Below are 17,273 nucleotides of genomic sequence, written 5' to 3'. Positions count from 1 at the left end.
ATATATATATATATATATATATATATATATACACACACACACACACACACACACATATATTTGTGTGTGCATGGGTTCCGTTCAGAATTTCGAAGCTCAAAACTTCGAATTTCATATGATCGAGGATCATATGTTCGAAGTTTCAAAACTTCATAATCCTGAAAGGAGACAGGCATACAGCATGGCGGAAGATTTCCCTTGTCCTCACTGTAGTACAATCTTGGAGTTGGTATATTTAAGTTGCAGGGAGTGTGTGGGGCGCAGCCCCCCTGCATACACGTTTTAGTGTGTTGGGTGGTGTTTTGGTAGGGTTCACAATTTCGAGATTCCAAGATCTCGATATTCTGAAACTCGAGATTTTGGGATTTCGAAATTTCGTAGTGAATGTGTGTGTGTGTGTGTGTGTATATACATATATATATATATATATATATATATATATATATATATATATATATATACATATACATATACACACACACATATATATATATCTATATAAATATATATATCTATATACATATATATATATATATATATATATATATATATATATATATGTATATATATATATATGTATATGTATATATATATATATGTATATATATATATATATATATATATTTACATACACACACACACACACACACACACACACACACACACACACACACACACACACACACACACACACACACACACACACCATTTCAAATCAAGCTCACAAGACAAGAAGGGAGGAAAAGGAGAGACACTACTGCTTCCCTGTGGGGCATCCATATGTGCTTAATGAAAAGTGCTGCTTTTAAAAATTGGGTTGAAAAAAGGATACAACCTTTATTAGAAATTGTTGAAAAATGTGAAGAGGTAAAAACAGAACTTAAAGATTCAGTGTGTAGGAAGTCAAAGGAAATTTGGGAAAGCAGGAGGAGAACACAGATAAGGAAAGAGAGCTGCTTATAAGAGAGTTAATATAGGAAATAAAAGTACCAAGGCTAACAGATGAGGAGACAAGATATCAGTGTCAAAAGATATTCAGGATGTGACACCATAAAAGTATAACCATCAAAAAGGGAAATCTCAGGGGATGACAGAATTCCAGCTGAGGTGTGGAAAATGAGAAGGCAAATCATTAGTATTTATCACACATTATTTAATCATAATGAAAGCCTGGGATATACTAGAATCATGAAAAAACAGATGTAGTGTTATTCCTGAAAGGAGGAAAAGACCAGACAAACCCTGTATTTTACATACTCAAATTTACATCATGATTACAAACTGCTCATAAGAATTACAGCCAATGGGTCTTAAAATATTGCCAAGACTGAAAATTTAGACTAATGTGACTTTTTAGTAAGTTGGGGGACATTTGATTATGTTAAGATGATGACAGTACAGGAGGATTACGATTCTAAAACAGAAGAGAAAATCTTTGTTACTAATGAATCTCAGTGTTGAAAAACATTCAGTAGGATTTGCTGGGAGTATACAGAGGTTTCTTTGGAGAAATCTGTATTCCCCAGAAATTTTAAGGTGTTTACAAATGGGAGGTATGGTATTAGTCATGTACGCTTCAGGTAGGAGATCCAAGCAGGATGCCCATCTCACCACTCCTCCCTGCAACATATTTAGAACCATTAGCAGAGTAAGTTAGGAAGTCACAGACATCTGGGTTTGAATGGCATGGACAACAAATATCAGGGTTTGAATGGCAAGGACAACAGAAATTAGTTTTATTCACTGATGTGACATTACAGTTAGCTAATCTTCAGTCAGACATAGTGCACCTAACTGACTTAAGAACATTTCAACAGGTTTCATGATGGAAAATAATGCACCTAATTGACTTAAGAACATTTCAACAGATTTCATTATGGAAAATAAATGAAGGAAAAACAAAAGTTACAGCACTCGTATATAGTTTCGGGAATGGAGAAAGGGAGTTGTGAGGCACTGGCTTGTAAGTAAATGTTCAGTTTTAAACTGGTCTACAGAATAAGTTACTAATGACATGCACTGTAAGAGAAAGTGTTAACCCCATTATTTAAATGTTAAACCTTTCATTCGTATATGAATATGTGATAACAGAAAAAAATGACATTGTTAATTCTACAGTGATACAAAAGCTTGTTGTGAAAAATTAACTGCATTTGATACTTAGTTTTAGTTTTTCTGTGGAATCTGAAATATATTCTTTGTTTTCAAATAAAAAAGGTTGCAGCACTAACTATAAAAATAAACCGTACAACATAACTAGTTTCCCAAACTCCTACATTTTCAAATTGCACCAAAGCCAGTTATTCAGTATCAAATACTATGATTTTTTTATCTTCAATTAAGTTTACTATGCAGCCCATGATCATGGCATACCCTTAATGTAGCATACACTTTCTAAAGTTGCTGTCATACTTCACTTTCAGACAGAGTAAAAAAACAAGTACGTGTGGATCTGATTAAAGACAGTAAGCCTGCTTCTTACAGTGTACGGTCTTCAGGATCTTGGTCTGGAATATGTCCCTCTTCAAATGCTACATCCGTAAACTCCATTGCATGATAATCGCCTAGGTTGACAGGACAAGATCGCAACGAGCCACTTCGTACTCTCCACAAGCGGATATTATCTCTGCCACAGGACACCATCCTGTAAGGAACAAACATAAAATAATTTCAGAAAAGTATTTCAGTTACCTCTTTAGTACAACTTGTGAAAACAGAAGACTAGAAAAGCTTTCTGAATTTCTACTGATTATCCTGTTTTTCCAATCTCTTAATGGTCTAGACTACCCACTAGCATAATGTTTCCCATCAAACTCAATCTTATATACTCCATATAGAAGCATCACAAAAAAAAAAAGAATATTTAGGAAGCGCAGGACTTGTGAGTAATACACTAACTAGTCTGCTGTGTGGTCAACATAAGAGCCAGAGGGTTCTAGATACGATTCCTTTCTATCATGTTGTGGCTCTCACCAGTCATCCCCCAGAATGATCTCCTCTGCTATAGCGGTCTATGGACTGTAGTACATTCAGTGCAATGCAGAAGACAGCAGAAGCAGTCTACTGCATGCACATCCCAGATTTACAGACAGCACAGAATTTAGATCAGAGGCATATTCTATCTGCCTTAGCTGCACAGTAAGCAAATCATTACCAACAACCACAATACAGATTAGTCTATTAACTATACACACACATACACATATATTTAATAGGCCTTGCAAAAACTGTGATGCAGGCAATGAAGGCAGAATATAAACAATCACCTCAAAGAAACTTCTGATATCCCAGCTAGCAAATCTAGTGAGATAAATGTATCAAAAGTAGAAGCAAGGCCCTGAGGAGGAGCCATTTACCATCTAAAGATGGGAGACATCTTTGGTTGGAATCACTACAGTTTCCCATATCACCACAACCGGAGTCCCTAAACCAGAAATCTGCAGTAATGGCACCAAGGCATACATGAACCTCCTGTGTCACAAGATGAAAAACATAGCCACCACTACCTTCCTTTTGTCTTGACTCAATCAAAAAGGGAAGGACCCAGGTGGCAAAAATGAAAGTCTCCAGAATAAAATATCCCCAGAAAACTTAGAGCAGATACTGCCACCTGAGTCTGTAACACTAACAGAAAAGCACAGCGTCAGCCCGGAAAAGATGCAGCCTCATTCCACTCCACAGGAAAATGAACTTTTGAGACAATAATGCACCTCTCCATGGTCCACAGAAAAGGATAAGAATGTCTTCCATTCTGGGTGGCATGATCCTGTCTTCCCTTGCCTGTCTAGGTACCACACAATGGACTAAATGAGCAATCAGATGAAGAAAAGCTCTTTTTTTACAAGTTCTTGGGAATTAACAGAGATGCTTGCTGCTCCAACAGGTTGGTGTGGAGCCCTCTTACTCTGGCAACAAATGAAAACCAGGAAACTGTCAATGAGTCAGTGGTCACTCTCTAGTCACCCACATCTCACAGTCCCCTACAATACAGTCATCATCCAAAGAATGAATAGCTTTGTGAAGATCAATACAGAAGTGAACCCAGAATATGAAGCACAGTCCAAGACTGCACCCTGAGCTGTGAGTCCCAAACATGCGTGCACGCAGCTGGTCAAATCAATGACCTCCTGTGTCTTTTCCAAGGGCAGTACAGAAAAGGAAAAGGAATTTTGTGATATCATACAATCCAACATTTGGAACTAGTTGCTTAAGCCCCACCAATTTGTTTAGGAAACCAACTGATTCGTTTCTGTCTGATATGGTGACTGGTAATGTGATAGCTATACAATTAAAAAATCAACTTACAGAAAAATAGTCAATTAGTCAGCAACTTTATTTACTACTCAAGTTCCACAAGGTAATTCCCAGTTCCAGGCAGACCTACTGTTTCTGGAATGGGGTATCTTATACAACCCATTGCTGAGTTTCTCGAGTTTCATTTAAAGATGCTTATAACTCATGTCAGAGCCAGGCTGTGTGATACCATGGAATCCCTTGCATTAATAGAGGATGTACTGATACTGAATTCTACTTGATTAAATATCTGTGACGTAGAAAGTTTATATACCTCTATTCCCTATGGCAACAGTATAGAGGTAATGAAATACTGGTCGGACACAAGCGAGTTACATCCATATGAATTTAGACAGTTTTGGCTGGATTTATCATTTACTGTTTTACAAATTAAATGTTACACATCTTGATTTTTTTTTACAATACTTGCAATACTGTGGAACTGCAATAGGTACACCATTTGCTCATTTATGCAGATCTTTATGTAGGTTATTTTGAAAATGATTGTTATGTATGATTTTTCAGGAAATTAATTTGATCCACGTTTGATTATGTGGCAGAGATTTTTGTATGACGCATCTTTCTTTTGGGATGGTGACAGTTATTGCTTTCGGATGGTGAAAGTTACTGTTTTGCTGAATTCAGTCAATATTTAAATAAAATGGGTTTGAGATTTATACCTAAACACAGTTTAACATTGACGTTTTAGATGTTTCAGTCACAAGACTTCTTGATAGTGCTACTAATAAATTATATTGGATGCCATTTAGTAAAAACTCTGCTGTACACATTAAATTGCCATCCTCCTTTCATGATTAAGAATATACCAAACTCAGAAATGCTTAGAATCACATTGATATGTAATAACAATATGGGATGAGCAATACAGGGAAGAAATATCCAAGATTGATATTGAAAGAGAGGTTATGAGCAGCACGCAGTAACTGAAGCCAAGAAAAAGGCCAATAAATCAGATTAGAGTTGTTATGATAGAAAAATAAGTCTAAGCTATATGGGTTATATCCTGCTAAGGATACAACAGCCAGCAAGCTTCCAAAGCTTCAGGGCAACTTCCACATGCCCAAACTGTCAGATAGCTCAAGCTGAGCTGACTAAAAGACAGGTTTGGGCACCAAGACCTTTCAGAGCTTTCTGGCAAACAGAAAGAGAGAGGCTGATCAATTAAAGGACAGTCCTGGGAACAACGACAAATAAATAACCACATCCTGGCATAAACTAAAACAAGTAGGGTGGAGTGGCTACTGCAGCAGTGATCACTTGAACATCTGCACTATGTCCATCATACTGATCACTGCTGTAGTAGCCTTAGCTATTTGGGTAGATTACACTAGGTAACTACACTGGGGAGGTGGAAGGAGAAGAATCCAGGAGCTCCTGTAGAATGGTCCTAGCAAAGCCTGATATAGACCTAAAGAAGGAATCAAGCTTATAGTGCTTAGTAAAAGTATGCAAAGTGAACCAAGTAGTGCCTTCCAGAATACTTACAAAATCCAACCCTCTCCAAAAAGCCACAGATAAAGCAAAGGTCCTAGCAGAATGGGCCTTGACCCTGCCTGGAATAATTTTGTTATGGTCAATAACAGACAGTAATAGCCCTACAAAACCATTTGGAAAAAGTCTGTTTTTACAGTGATTGTCCCTTCTTACCTTCATAAGAAATGAACAACTGATCTGAAGATCAGAAAGATTTAGTTCTGTCAAGATACTACATGAGATGCCTGTGGACATTCAAGGTATGGAATATCCTCTCTCTCTAGTTTTTAGGTTCAGAAAATAAAACAGGGACATGGATAACTTGGCTTAAAGAAAAAGTCAGATACCACTTCAGGAATAAAAGGAGGATTAGTTCTCAAAGAAATCCTGTCTCTGTGGAAAATGAGGTAGGTTTAAGTCACCACAAGAGTTTGCAACTCAGACACCCCTCTTGCAGAGGTCAGAACAACCATTAAACTGTTTTCCATGTTAAGAACCTCAAGTCAGCCAGACTAGCTAGTTCAAATGGAGCAACTGTTAGCTTCTTTAACACAAAATTAAGATCCCAAGGAGGAGCCACCAATTTTCTTGGAAGTCTCTTATACAAAACCCCTTTCAAAAACATTTGACATGAGACTGCATTGAAAGAGGAGGATCCTGAACAGACATGCTGAAATGTGAATAGATCCAGTTTGTTAAGAAGGTCATGGATAGTGCCCCTGCCCATTTCCAAAAGAAGGGAAAAACACTGTTGCCTAGGCCAGAAAGAAGTCACTGCAATGATCTTGGGGGATTCTTTATGAATCTTCAGATGTACCCTGGATATTCATGAAAAGGACAGAAAAGATTACAGGAATATTCCTGTCCAAGGAAAGGAAAGGAAAGGAAAAGAAAAGAAAAAAAAAAAAAAGAAAAGGCCTTCTTGCATTGGGTCCTGGATCAGAAACTTGCCAGTTGCTTGTTCAGGGAGGAGACAAAGTGGCCTACTTGAGGAACTCCCCACAGATGGAGCATGTCTTGGAAGACTCCGGATCCAGTTTCCATTTGTGAGCGTCTGCCCCAGTCCTGCTTCAAATTGTCTGCCACTCAATTTTGCTCTGCCAGAATATAGAATCCCTGTAGAGTGAGGCTGCGCCCTGAAGCTATATCCCAAGCTAACATGGGCAGTCTGCAAAAGGGGTATGATGCGATTACCCCTTGCTTGTTGATGTACCACATGACTGTAGTATTGTCTTTAACAACTTGAAGGGATCCCATAGACCAAAGATGATTCAGACAATTGAGTGAGTTGATCAGGGCTATCATCTCTCTGATATTTATGTGCTTGTGTCAGGCACTTTTATCCCTTCTGAAACTGTTCCCCAATCAAAGATCAAGGTCTCTGTGGTGAATGACTGCTTTGGAACAGAGAGGGAGAAGGAGAGACCTGATTTAACAGTTATCTGTTGCCTCCACCAAATGATTTATCTTCTGATAAACCCCAGCAGTGAGATTTGAAAAAAGACAAAGGGTGTGGGGTACTGGAACCAAAGGGACTTCAGATACTGTTGTATCTTAATCATATAGAGTCTTGCCAGGGTTATCATGAAAATCATAAAATTCATGAGACCCAATATCCTGAGGTATTCCCTTGAAGTGACTGAAGTTTGAGTGGAAGACCTTAGAAATAAATCTAGCTATACATCTATTTTTTCCTGTGGAAAAAAGCTCTTTGAATTGAGGTGTCGAGTTCACATCCCAGGAAGACAATCCTGTCTGAAAAAGTCAAGAAAGACTTTTGAATGTTTTCTTGGAATTCCATCCCAGCTTATGTAAGAGATCTCTCACGCAAGAAAGAGATTCTTGACACTTTTTAAAAAGACGGCAAAAATAAGCAAGTTGTATAAATATAGAAAAAATGTAGATACCCTGTAGCCTGCAACGAGCTATAACTAGAGATAGATACTTTGTGAACACTCCTGGTGCAGTGGATAGTCCAAAGAGTAAGGCAGAAAAAAATTATAATGAGATCCAGACACACAAAACCTTAAACATCTGAAATCAGGGTTGGATGATAAGAATCTGTTAAGTCTAGTGTTACCAGACAACTTGAAGGAGGAAGAACAGGTAACAGGTTGTGAAGTGACACTCTGAATTTGGGCACCATCACAAAGGTTTAGGAAAGAGCTATCTAAAACTGGTATCCAAGCATTTTCATCTCTCTGGCACTAAGAGCATCCTTGAGAAAAAAAAAAAACACTTCCACCTGGCAAGGAAGAACTGATTCTCTCTCTACTTTGACAGCATATGATGAAGCACAGGTGATAACAACAGAGTCTGGTCTGCAGGATGAGGAATGCTCCTTGGAAAGATGGAATTTCCTCTTACTGCCATCTGTAGTCTTGATGAATGATCTTCAGAACCCATTTGTCTGAAATGACCTGCTGCCAAAGAGAAAAATGGAGATTCAGAGTTTCTAAAAGCAGATAAAGGGGCCAGGGTGGGAGGAGATCACAAGGTCTCCAACAGTCATTTAGACTTGTTTGACTGTCCTTGGTTTTGGGTGGTTCAAGGGTTCTTTTTGGAACCCTCCTTGCCATTTCTTCTTAAATGTTTGTTTAACTGTATTTTGTTGCAACTGTTTATTTTACTTTTAGCCAAAATTAGATGAGGGGTTACAGAATCCCATAGATAATTTGGAAAAGGAGGGCTGAAAAATCCTAGAGATTCCCTGGATCAGCTTAAAGTCTTTCATCATACCAAAGGAGAACTTCAAATCTAATTTTAGCATCATCTGGGAGGTTCTGGGAATCCAGCCATGCAAACTTTCTCAAAAAAGTATCAGTCGCCATAGCCCTGGAAGAAGTATCAGTACAGTCATGTAAACACATTATAAACAATGAGTACTGACCTGCTCCTTACAAGAAACTAAATTATTTAAAGAGTTTCCTCACAAGAAGAAACTGCAGATAAATATTTCTCATACTTTCACAATTGGTCAGAACTAACATATTAGCCTAGCAATTCAAAATTCTGAAAAACAAAGTTGCAAAAGTTTACATTTTATCCCAAACTTATCAATAATTTTTCCTACATTATTAGGAAGAGCAGGACTGGAATTAATTAAGTTTAGTAGCAGTGGGATTAACTAAAGCTATAGCTGCTGGCTCAGGTTTGGGACTAGTGTATAAAAAACTGAGAGAATAAGGAACTTTATACATCCTTTCTGCCTTTTTAAGGGCAGCTGGTTCAATATCAGGAAAGCTGTAGGCAGAAACATACATACACACTTCCGCTAGAGCAGACAGAACTGAAGGAATGGATGCAGATTCTGGAAATTCCCTGCGTAACAACTCAAAAGTATTTTCTGAGGGACAAAGAAACCTCGGTGTTCCCTCACTGAAAACACTGATACATTCTAGCAACAGTCTCAGGGAGAGAAACCCCCACAGGGAGAAAAAGAGTTTTCATCTGAGTCTGAATTAGAAATCTGAGGAGAAAGATTCAAGATTCTGTATATATCCTGTCATCTTCCTTTTCTGAATCAGAATCTTTAATCTCTTCAAGAAAATAGGTATCCCTCTTTCTTCTACCAGAAACTACTTTACAAGAAAGATAAACAGCCTGAATTAAGCCCTGAATCAGACTCAGTAAACTACTCCTACCTAAGGAAATCAGAGGAGGAGCAGATGCATGCTTTGTTTTCTGTTTCTTTTTGACAGGAAAAATGAGGTCAACCATGTTACTAATGGCAGCAGGTTTCCCATGGAAGGGCACAGCATTCTGACACAACAAGGAAGCCTTACCTGTTCCCTTTCTCAGAATGAACAAGAGTGGCTTTCCTGTGCCCACTGAGGCAAACCTAATAGACACAGAGGAAATGGCTAACCCAGTGCTTCACGGTGGCTGTAAGAGCTACACAAGAGGGGTCCTGGGTAAAAGATGAGTGGTCTGAGGTACAGCAAATGGCCACAGCAGAGTCACCCACCTATTGCTGTGGTAAAATGCTAGCCTGCTGTGTTGGCAAAGGCAATTTGCTTAAATTTTCTTTATGTGGCTGGAAGAAGGAATGACCATGGGACAGGTAGTCTTCTCCATGGTCAAACTGAAAATTGTGCCTCTTTCTCAAGGAAGGCAAACGGCAAATGCTGGTAAGAACTATATTGTCCTTAGTCATCTTTTCTCAGAAAACCCAAGTAAAATCTTTTTAAAATAACACTTTGCCAGCCCTAAAAATGTAAAATAAACAATTTCTCAACAGGAAAAAATGGTTTTCAATTACTTTCAACAACTTTTAAAATGGCAAGGAAAAGTGCTCTAGTTTAAAAGCACAATATATTCTCATGATAGTTCATTAAAATACTAAACTACTAGCTTTAAAATAACCTTCAAGAAGAGGAGAGTTCATAGGTTCATAGGTTTATACTAGGCTATCTGCCCTAAGGCATTTATAAGCCTAGCCCAAATTTTTGTGGCTTACGCCACCCCTTATATGAAAAAATACTGTGCCCATTAGTTTGTTGTGCCTCTGTCCAGCAGTGACACAGAGATGATTCCCGGGGTAAACCTATGATCTCCCATCCACAGGTCTAGATTTCTCTTGAACAGAGTCAGCGAGGTGCTCTGCCTCACATGGACCGGGATTTTATTCCACAGCATAGGGAGTCACTGAGTGATAAATCTATCCCTCCAGCACGTCCTATTTATATCCGTGCTAAGGTTTAAGTCGCTTGCTCTAGTGGTTTTGGTGGATTTGGATTTTTTGAGGTGGAGCATGTCCATTAATTCCGGGTTGGACATGGCCTTGTATGTCAGGCACATGTCACCTCTGAGCAGACGGTATGTGACTGAATAGAGCTGGAGTTTCTTCAATCTGGCAGCATATGACAGATTTTGGAGTCCCTTTATCCTTTTGGTGAGGAACTTTTGGGGTCTCTCCAATTGCTGCAGATGTCGGGTGAGATACATCCCGAATGGGGCATTGTACTTAATCATTGGTCTGATAAGTGAAGAGTACAGGGGAACAATGACCTCACTAGATCTGGATGTGAATCCCTTCGTGATCAGGTGGGCAATGTAGAAGGTCTTTCTAACCACTTTAGCAACGTGAGTGTCAAAAGAAAGGCCACTGTCAACCTGGGTCCCCAGGTCCCTGATAACCTCTTCTGTGCTTAGTGGTTTGCCACCTATATGGTAGCTTGGGGTTACCTTGTTTTTCCCGAAGGGTATGACTATACATTTTTTGGCGTTTAACTTCAGGCCATGGCTCTGGCACCAGCTATCTGTTTCCGTGAGTCCCTTCTGAAGGATATCCGTGTCCGATGCACTTTCCACTATGGGCCCAGTTTGCAGTCGTCTGCAAACTTTGTCAGCCAAAGTCCTCCCATGTTGGCCTGTACTTCTGAGAAGTAGATGCCAAACAATAGGGGGCCAAGGACCGAGCCCTGTGGGACACCACTTGTGACCGGCTTGGAGTCTGACATAGCGCCAGCAACTCTAACCCTGTGGGTTCTGTCCTTAAGCCAGTTTGCAACCCATCTTGTGACATATGGGTTTACATTTAAGCTGGTAAGTTTTTCTACAATACCCGAGTGGGGTATTGTGTCAAAGCCTTTGCAAGGTCAAGGTAGGCTGTATGGACTGCCTTTCCTCATCAATGGCCTTGGTGACTGTTTGAAGAAGTCGACCAAGTTCAAAAGGCATGATCTTCCCTTGACAAAGCCAAACTGGGTCGGGTCCAATGTCTGCAAGTCCCCTATATCTTTGTTTATGAGCTCCATTATGATCCTCTCCATAGCTTTGCAGACTAGACTTGTTAAGCTTATGGGGCGTAATTACCAGGGTCCGTGAGGCCGCCTTTGTGGAGTGGGACCACAGCTGCCGTACGCCACTCCTTGGGCACGTATCCTGTGGTAAGGCTGAGATTAAACAGCTACCTTATGTGCGGGTTTAATTCCTCATTTAGCTCGTGTAGCACACAGCCGGGGACACCGTCCGGTCCCATTGATGTTGTGTTTTTAGCTTTAGAGAGAGCAGCTTTCACCTGCGCATTTGAGATGTCCGGGAGGCTACACTCGGCTGGGATAGTTATCTCTCCTTTAGGGGAGGGGGGTGAAGTTTGCACTGAACCTGTCTGCCAGTATGTTGGCAATGTCTGTGGGTTCAGTGATTTTTGTATCATTTTGGACTAATTCTGAGCATATCTGGGAGTTTCCACCCAGGTTCCTAACATAGCTGAAAAAGGCCTTATGATTGTCCTTTGAATCCATGGCAATTTTTCTCTCAAAATTGGCCTTAGTTGATTTTATGAGTGCTCGTATTTTTTTACTAATAAAGAGTGATCAAACAATTATTAGAAATGGAAGTTTTTTCCCCAAAGGGAACTTATCTGCCCAGCAAAGGAACAGGATAAGCTGACCGTTGATCCTCAAAGGCCTTAAAGCAGCATACTGTGTGAAAGCAGTAAAGCTCTCAAGTGCTTGGCACCTAAACTTGTTTTTAATCAGCTACTTGATAGTTTGGGTACATGTAAGGTGGCCTGAAGATTTGGAAGCCGGTAAGCTGTTATGTAGCTAAGACTGTTACAGCAGTGATCAATATGATGAACATCTGTTGTGGCACAGCCAGCAGGTTTGTCCCTCTTGAAGAAATTAGCTAGCACAGAGAAGCAATACTGTGCAACATGGAGGCACCTGTCTCTGGTAAAAAGTGGCATTTTACTGGCCCTTCAAGGTGGTAAGGGCCTGATTCCTTCTAAGAAAGTCACTGATCAGGCCTGCAATGTCTTTAGCAAACAGTACTTCCCCCTTAAGTGAAGACTCAGGATATTGTTCTGGAGCCCCTGCCCTGAGGGAAGCCAATCTTAGCCATGATATCCTTCTCAAACACTTAGGTCTGTGGCCTTGGTCAAAGAATTACTTCAAAGGTATGATAACCTACATGAAATCCTAAGACTCCACACATTCACATTGAACTGGGACTCAGGTTGTTCCTCAAACTTTTTTAGTACCTGACCAGTAAGATAAGACTGGACCTTGGATATGTGATGCAAACAACTGAGAGTCTCATTCCCAATGCAACAGAGGAATAAACTCTCTTACCACAAAATCAAAAGCTTTAGAATTTATTAGGTGGAATGCTGGTACAGTACTCTGATGTCTGGGACCTACACTGTACTGAAGAGATGATACAAGACTCAGCATTAGGTACTTGATAAAGTGCTCTTCTCATTCAGGTGGAGACCTGAAGAAAGTACATGCCTTCTCAGAGGGTAATAGGATAGATTCATGGTATCTCCAGGATGGCAGAATACCACCCCCAATAGAGTGGCTCTGACGAATGACCTTGACTCCTTAGTCTGCTGCACCAGATGCTCCAAGACATTCCTACGGGGCTAGAATGTGAAGACAAGCTACTCCTCATAAGAATGGGAGCTTCTACAACGAAAGAGTAAGCCAGAAAAGACAAACCATTATCTTTGCCCACTTCAAACAAAATGGCCTCCAGGTCCTTTGACTCTGCTAAGAAGCCCGGGTTGGAAAGCCTCCAGCACTACCCCATCCACTACTGGCAGGTGTTTAGCAAACACCAAGTCGCATGCAATGGCAAGTATGTATCTAATGCTTGCCTGAAGTCTGGTGACTGAAAACCTACATATAGTTAAGTGTCTTCTCAGGATGGCACAGGAGTAAAGAGGTCTGTGCAAGCTTTAAACCACACTCCCTCAATGCAGTGCCCACTAGGCTCTAAATATCTGCTTAATATTAGGTCCAACAGCACACTATGGGGGAGGGGACACTGATGTAACTGGATCCAGCCACCCCAGTTGGGCCAGGAGTGGGGTCCTATAAATGGAGTCCTTAGCTTAAATTTCAACTGATCCATGGCTTAATGATTTAATGAACTGTTGTGATGAGGCCAGTTAGCCATGGCCTCCAACTAATCAAATGTAATGAAAGTAATACTGACACCTCACAATACCCCTGCCCCCAGTTTTTTTCTGGGTCCTTTTGGTAGCTGGACTATATTCTGCTAGTCATTGCTCATCCTCAGTCTCTGCTCTCTGTGTTATACATCCTCTTCAAACTGTACCATAGTCTTTCACACAACAGGGACACCTTTCTCGTTACATTCATGAAGGCAGGGAGAAGAAGAAAACCTACACAATAACAAGGGTTTACAGAGGTCCTACAAGTAACTGACATGCTAGGTACAAAGAGACGTAACGGTACTGCAAGGCAAACTTTCTGCCTATGCAGTGACACACCCCTCTAATAACGTCCCACCTAACAAATCCAGCATGATCCTGTAGCAAGGCCCCAGTTTCACCACCGGGGCCTGTAATCAGGCTGCGTCACAAGCATTTCCCCACTCAATCTACTGCTGTTAGAGGTGAGCAAGCAATATCCCATCATTCTTTTTTCCTCTGTCTGCATCTCCTCCAATGTATGTGCTACTGATCAAATCCAGACCATGCAGTACACAGACATGGCTTCATCCCTCTGAATAATGGTGCTGAACCTTCCCCAAGCTGGAAGACAGAGGGACACGTCTTGTTAATCTGACAGCCATATGGACACTTGGTGGATTTATAAGGCATTAAATTTAGAAACTTCCACTGACAATAACAGGAGAAAGACCCACACTGTGCAAGCAGCAAAGCACAATGGGTGTGAGTGTTACTTCAATATGGCTCTGGTGTGATCAATTGCCATTCGACAGTACTCCCACTAACAAGCACGGATTTACATTAAGCTTTTCACTTTTAGTTCCTAAATAAAGCCTGCTGGTACTCTAACAAAAAATGTTCGACTGCATGCGCACCCAAACTTTAGTCTCATCATTCAGCCTGCATGTTTAAATGCATAAATGAATAAAGAAAATTAGTTATTCTGTAAACAGAGGCTAAGACCATGCATCTCCTTACGCTGCTGCTTTACTTTCCTGATGACAAAAATAAGAAAAATTCAAGTCTGAAGGTGTGGCCTTTTTATCCTCTTCTGTCAGTGAAGGGAGTTTACCCACCTAACATCAGCAACTCTCCTGAGAAAAACTGGTTAGTTTCTGTCAGTGGAGCTGAATTCAACAGACTGGTTTTCCCCAAGATCAAAAAGTTGTACTGCTGAAGAGAAAAGTCAATCCAATGAGTCTGCATGCAAGCACTGCAGAACTATTTACACAAGAACCATCGAATATTAACAAAATTCTAGCTAGATAAATTCTGTTGTTGCAGCCTTTCTTAGGAAAATCTGAGATGTGGCAGTTGGTGCAGAGGTTACAGTTGTGGGCTCTAACTCATGTGGTATGGGATTTGATTCTCTCAGCCCTCATTTGTGTCCTGTATGACCCAGGAGCAAGTCACTTAATGAGACATTGCTCCTGGGTCCTTCCTGAAAAGGAACTGCATGTCCATTTGGCTTACCTGGTTAACAAATAGGATTATTATTATATTACCTCTACACTGGAGGGGGTTTGCTCCCTCCCTTTTCTGAAGATCCCACCTTCAGTGCTTTTATCTTCTTTACAATTCTTGCACGGTTAAGTTTAGCTTTTGATTACCAGTTTCTAGCAACTGCTTTTTTGGCAGGCAATAGCACTCCTGGAGCTCTTCTCATGAATTTTACTTGGGTTACATTAAATATATCAGTTAGTTCAGTTGTTCACATGGATAGATGTACTTTTTTTGAGTACCCTTCAACTATATATAGCATACACTGTCTTCTTAATCAGAACCACATTTTGATTTGGGCCAAGTGTTTATTAAAGACTTGTCATTTTAATTTATATCAGCCTTCAGCAACTGCCTCCTAGCTTTAAAAATAACTTATGTGGAAAAGGCTTACTTTTTCCAGTTGGACTCATTCCCCATCTCTAGCTTCTCCACTATCTCCCACAGTGAAAACATTGATTCAGTTATGCATACTGCATCTTGATCTGAAGCCACACAGCTCACCTCCCATCTCATCTTCTACGACTCTTCACATATTTGTTTATGATCCTTTCAAACACTTCAAGCAGTGAGAAAGCTGTTTGATACTTCTACCCTACCCACAGTTCTGAAAATCCCCTTTGCTCATGTACATTGGCACTAAAATGCTTATTCTCCAGTCATCTAAAATACACTTCTCTCCCCCACTACATACTGTAAAGAGTAAACTCAAGAGCCATGTATCCCCTAAAGCTCCCAACACATTGATAATTTTGCAGTGAATTCATGATCCTTAGTGCACTTTATATTTTTTCCAAGGTGGGACCCTCCTTTCTGTTTCAATCTAGGCTCTGTTTGTGGCAGTACAGCTTCTGTGGAGCTTTTTTAATTCAAAAGCTTTTGAAGTACTCCTTCCATCCACCACTGATGTCCAGTGGACTGATGAATAGATTGTTGCTGGCATACCTTATGAATGGTGTTGCTATCATCTTTATCTTTCTGACAGAGCTTCTTTGTGCCATCTGCTGAGTCATTTTACATTAGGTTGCGCCATCTGCTGAGTCACGTCACAGATGTAGAGCTCCTGTGAAGCCAGCTTCTTTATCACCGTGACTGCTCACTTAGCCTGTTTTTTAGCTAGCCATCATTCTGTCTTTGCCTGATTCATTTCTATCTACCACTTTGTTGGGTTATCCTTTCTTTTGAAAACATCTTACACTTCTGCATTCTACCACTAGCTTTCCTTATGTACCTTATTTCCACTCATGGTTCTATGGCATATCTGCTCTATCATTTTTACAAATACTGTTTTGAAATACTGTCATTCTTCTTCAACTCCACTTACTTCCTTTTCTTTCTGAGGTGCTAGAGTGCTGACTATGTCTTTGAACTGCTATGCTTTTGCTCCACTCAACTTCCAGGTCTTCAGCCTAGTCTCTTTCAGCCTTAGAACTTTCCTTGACTACTGCTTGCAGCAGACTGTGACCACTAATGATTAATGCTGGGAGTCTAACATTTCACTAGGATGACTGCAATAGCCGATTTCACCCCAATGCGCTATCCTCACTAGAAGCCTAAGTCGCATGTTGGCCAAGCTTGTAGACGATTTTATGACTTTCTTATGCGTTGACTCACTTAAGCCATTTGCTAGACAGAAGGCTAGAAAGGCTTGTCCATTATTCCTGCTGCCCCAACCATGTGGACACAGACAATGCTCATACCTAGTTTTGTCTGTGCAGATATGAGCATTCAGGCCTTCATTATCAAGTTCAATTTATTCTCCCTACTTTATTGAGGAGATCTGCAAATGAATACCCTATTTTCCCTGCCTTTGCAGCTCTGTTGTGGAGTAAAGCTGACATCACGTAGGGTGATTCATTTACAAATAATAATAATAAAAATAAAAATAATAATAATAGATTAGGTACAGACTTTACAACCCATCTTATTTTTATCTCTAGATGGAAAAGTGCCAGCTCCTCAAATCTCTGCTCACATTCTTTCATTTTTGTCCTGTACATCTACTTGGTTACTTTCTTCTGAACTCTTTCATACAACCCAATATCTTTTTCACTGCATG

At 40.2% G+C, this 17,273-nt stretch overlaps 1 protein-coding gene across 1 annotated transcript in view; it reads right to left on the bottom strand.

Moving 5' to 3' along the window:
- The window catches only part of WDR90 (WD repeat domain 90), a 1,773,335-nt gene that overhangs the window by 1,077,537 nt on the left and 678,525 nt on the right, over positions 1 to 17,273 (bottom strand). The window contains exon 16 of the mRNA XM_044079383.1: positions 2,483 to 2,644. Coding sequence (XP_043935318.1) covers positions 2,483 to 2,644 — 162 coding nt within the window. The remainder of the gene's footprint in view (positions 1 to 2,482; positions 2,645 to 17,273) is intronic.

The sequence above is a fragment of the Protopterus annectens genome, chromosome 8.part0 (genome assembly GCF_019279795.1).
Source record: "Protopterus annectens isolate FY-2018-M chromosome 8.part0, PAN1.0, whole genome shotgun sequence".
Classification (NCBI taxonomy): domain Eukaryota; kingdom Metazoa; phylum Chordata; order Ceratodontiformes; family Protopteridae; genus Protopterus; species Protopterus annectens.
Note: the sequence above shows the minus strand (reverse complement) of the source record. Positions and strands in the feature narration are given on the sequence as shown.